This window comes from Chinchilla lanigera, unplaced genomic scaffold, assembly GCF_000276665.1.
Source record: "Chinchilla lanigera isolate Chin_1 unplaced genomic scaffold, ChiLan1.0 scaffold00213, whole genome shotgun sequence".
In the NCBI taxonomy this organism is placed as follows: Eukaryota; Metazoa; Chordata; class Mammalia; order Rodentia; family Chinchillidae; genus Chinchilla; species Chinchilla lanigera.
This window is the reverse complement of record NW_004955614.1, coordinates 312,112-316,890: the sequence shown is the minus strand read 5'-3', so window position 1 is coordinate 316,890 and position 4,779 is coordinate 312,112. Positions and strand designations below refer to the sequence as shown.

Genomic DNA, 4,779 nt, shown 5'->3' with positions numbered 1-4,779 from the left:
CCTTTCCTACTTTAGTAGCACTGCCCTTATTTTTTTTCCCCCAAATCTAGCATTTTCTAACCCACTTTCTAGGCTCCTTATTACAATATCAATAAAAGCTGGTTGGGGACATTTGTTTCATATAAAGGTGCAAATCGTTCTGTTTGGAGAGATTTTTTTACTAACAAATACATTTTCAGATGAAGGAAAACTAAGACCCCCAAATTTTGAATGACATGCCCAAGATCATGCAGTGAATTTATGCTAGAACTCAAGTTCCTGATTTCCATCAAAATGATACTTATAAAAATATACATTTGCCTTAAAGACAGGTAAAAGATATTTTAAGAAAAACATAAAATTGTAATGGTTCAATTCAAAACTTAATGTAGTGCCTGGTGAAGGATTTGCTTTTTCAGCTGTGGCTGGCTCTTCAGGATTTTTATAACCAATGTGTGAGATTCTGCAGAACTCCTCCAATTAGAATATACTTAATGTTAGAAACACACACTTTTAAAAACTTGTTGAACAACTTTTTAAGAGTTGTAAATGGGCTACAAAAAACTTATGGTGGTGAAGAGTAGCTGTAGCTGTAGCTGTAGCTGAAGATCCCATATTATCACTCTCTTCTTAGCGGCACAAATTTGAGATGTGATGTCATAAAGAGATGAGAAAGAAACATATTACGGAAGAATAGCATTCTGGAGTTCTTACTTGTTACTGTTAACAGAAAATCTTTTTTGCTACAGATGAAGACCTTTGAGTCAACTGCCATCATTGACCTGTTTTCCATACAGGTATAACCTCAAGCTTATCCTTGTTAGTGAAATGAAATGGCTTTACACAAGAAAATAATACATTCAATTACTAATTAAATGCTTTGATGACAAATATCCCAACCAATTAGTCACATTAAAAACGATCCCACAAAAGTGATCCTATATTCTGTATTAGCAATGATTATCATGATTGTATTTATTGTTACGTTAAGCACAAAAGAACCAAAGTAAGAGTTCATGATTTATTTCACCATTTAACTTTTCTTTGTTCTTGGAAAAATTTAGAGTCATTAAATTTGAGATGAATGTGAAGCAGTATGAATGCAATTAATGTTAATGGAATTAACACTGAGTGAATGGAATTAACAATAACAAAAAGTATGATTTTCAAAGGTAATGAAAAATTATAATTAAGTAAATATCCAAAAGAAATAGTAGTGTTCCTTTAAGAAATTTTTCAAGTATATCTCTTTATAGAGATACAATATATAAAGATATATTATTCACATATGTTATATATAAAATATATATTATATACATACTATATAGAGATATACAGTGGCATTACCCATCAATTTCCTCTTCTCTCTTACACTTTACTAGCCAGTTAACTTTTCCATCTTATATGACAAATATTCTTGTGGCCATGCTTCACATTCAAGATATCTTTCATTTGCTACTTTTATAGCACTGCAAACCTTGAAATAGTATGTTTTCTTTCCTAGATATACAATTGAAATGATTCTCTCAACTCGTGTCAAAAGCCACTGTTTAGTGTTTCACCTATTACCAGATAGCAACTTAAAAAAATGTTTCAGCAGTGCCTCTACATAGCTCATAATCATCGTTATCCTTTCAAATTTATTTGCACTCCTAAAATTGATCTGTATGTTAGGTAACAGTACATTAATACTCTTTATAGTTATGAGAATTGAAGCCATCATATTGTTCCCAATTATTCTGAATAAAAATGTTTGAATGATGTATTTATTCCTGTAGGTTGTTGGCCAAGTATCTATTATTTTTCCCTAATGAACACTAACTTATTGAGTACTTACTGTATGCTAAAAAAATTTATATATAAGACCAGATCCAATACTTTATACACTCCTATAAAGTAGTACCACTACCATCCATTTTGTCCAGATCTGATCATAAGACTGAAAGCATTGAAATGACTTGTCCAAAGTCATCCAGCTACATAGCAGATAATCCTAGAATTTGAAACTTGGCCTTCCAGCACACATACTCACATCATACCCAGTATAATATATTGCCTAGTGGGCACTCACAAATGCATTCTGACCCTGATCCGGTTCATATAACCACTACCTACATTTGCTACCTAGAGTGGGGCTTGAAATAATTACTTTTCATTATTTTCAATCCCACTCTCTTTAAATTCAGATTCAGATCAGCTTTAATTTATTAAGCAATTATTGCTAATTCCTCACTAGTTCATCACTATTTTCATAATAAAGAGTAAGTAGTAGCCATTCTAAAATTTCTTTCCAAATCTATCTCCCCTTAAACTGTTTCACACTTTCTGTCATGTAAACTTTATTGCATTTTTGTCATGTTTTTCTCACTCCACCTTTGTATTGCCCTTTCTTTTATCCTTTGTCACTTGTTAAATCTTATGTTTTTGATATTTTTGTCTAGTTTTTGTTTGTTTTATTTTTCATCTTTCATTTCATTTTAACATATCTTTTTCTCCTACGAATTTTAGTGTTGTCAAATAATATAAGATATATGTAACACAGTAAGAACTGTTTTTGAGCACGGCAGAAAAAGGAGATAAATATAGGATAGTAGCATAGATTTAATCTGACAAACAGTAGCATAAACAATAGTATTTTATTAGGAATAATCCTACAATGAGTGAAGACTCTGGGAAGACTTAAATAATTGAAATATAAGACATAACCAGGAACTAGTGTGGGATAAAGCTTTGAGTTAATTATAACAATTCTGACTTCTTCACTATTTTCTCCAAGGGCGTTGCAGAGGTCATCTCCTGGAATGAAACAACAAATGAAGCAAATTACTCTGTGATCACTGAGTTCATTTTTCTTGGACTCTCCAATTCTCAGGAACTCCAGATTTTCCTGTTTGTGTTCTTTGTTGTTTCCTATGTAGGAATTGTGTTTGGAAACCTTCTGATTGTGACAACTGTGGCTTCTGACTCCAACCTTCACTCCCCCATGTACTTCTTGCTGGCCAACCTCTCAGTCACTGATTTGTCTTTATCTTCAGTCACAGCCCACAAGATGCTTATTGACTTTTTCAATAAATGCAAAGCCATCTCTTTCAAGGGGTGCCTTGCACAAATATTTCTCCTTCACTTCTTTGGGGGCAGTGAGTTGCTGAGCCTCCTAGCCAGGGTGTTTGACAGATATGTAGCAACCTGTAACCCCTACAGTGTACTACAATTATGTGCAGCAATATATGTATTGGAATTGTGGCTGCTGCATGGGGAATTGGCTTCCTCCACTCAGTGTGCCAGTTGGCCTTTGCAGTGAACTTACCCTTTTGTGGTCACAATAAGGTTGATAGCTTCTGTTGTGACCTTCTTAGGGTAATCCAACTCACCTGTACAGGTAACTACAGGCTAGATATGGTCATTGCTAACAGTGGTGTACTCACAGTGTTCTTTCATCCTCCTAATCATCTCCTACACTATCATTCTAATGACTATCCAGCATCACCCATCAAATTGGTCATCCAAGGTTCTGTCCACTTTGACTGCTCACATCACAGTCATTCTTTTGTTTTTTGGACCATGTATCTTCATTCATGCCTGGCCATTCCCCATCAAATCATTAGATAAATTCCTTGCTGTATTTTATTCTGTGGTTACTCCTCTCTTGAACCCAATGATTTACACACTGAGAAACAAAGACATGAAGACTGCAATGAGCCAACTGAGAAAAATGATTGTGAATTTTAGGTTAAAGGTTTAGACTTTTTATAACTATAAAATTAATTTTACAAAATAATATATGGTAAATTTTGTAAATTCCTTAGTACAGCTTATGAAATCTGTAACCTTCTCCCCTCAAAAAAAACCTGTAACTTCACTTCCAACTTCATTAGTAATTGTCAAAGAAATTTCATATACACTGTCTCAATTTATCCTTCAATATCTTTGCATGTTATATCTTTGGATACAGCAAACTTAATAGTGTGCACTTATAATATTACCTCACTAATTTTCAGAACAATGAAGGGCATAAATGTGTTAGTATTTGTGCACAATGTGAGTCTACCAATGTAAAGTTTATCTTGTAGGCACTTGAGCGCCTAAGGTATATAACAGTTGCTTATAAGTAGTAAACAGAACTTCTCAATATGTTGGCACAAAGTGTATTACTTAGATTCTAGATGATTTTCTATGATTAACTTTATAAAGACAAAAACTGCATTTAACTCTATTCACCCTTTACTAACCATGACTTTCAATACATTAACCTCCATGATTTCAATAGTTAGTTTCTACACTTTTGAAAAGGAAATAATAATACTTATTACTTGTGGTTATTATCAGGAATAGTGAAACAGTAGATATGTATATCAATAACTTAATGTCATATTTATCATTCAATAAAAATTAGAAAATATTGTAATTGTTATAAATCCTATATATCAACAAAACTAAAAATTTTAACCCATATTTTTCCCAGCATGCTTGAGGGGCAAGACATATTCCAATCTCAATAGACACTCATTTTGGGTTCTGCAATTATAAGTTCAAGTCTGTATATTTATGTGCAAGTGTGTTTGTGTTATTTATATGTGTACACATGCACTCACACTCTGTCACTGTAAGAAGACATTATAAAACTCCCAATAAAAACACAGGGCGATATAAATTAAAACAAAAAATATTTCACAAGTCTTTCTGACAACTCCCTCCCCTTTCTAGTAAGAATCATTGAACCTGGTTGAAATTGAAGATTAAATATTTTAAGGTAAAAGGAATGTAGCTTGTCAAAGTTTGGCTTAAATTAACAGATAAAGA

General features: G+C 32.9%; 1 protein-coding gene across 1 annotated transcript; it reads left to right on the top strand.

The window, feature by feature from the left end:
• Positions 1-706: 706 nt before the first annotated feature.
• On the top strand, positions 707-3,721 carry LOC102002979 (olfactory receptor 4F17-like). The gene is given in 4 exon segments (XM_013510137.1): positions 707-776; positions 2,756-3,179; positions 3,182-3,404; positions 3,406-3,721. Coding segments are annotated over 4 exon segments (1,011 nt in total). The 5' UTR covers positions 707-728.
• Positions 3,722-4,779: the final 1,058 nt, after the last annotated feature.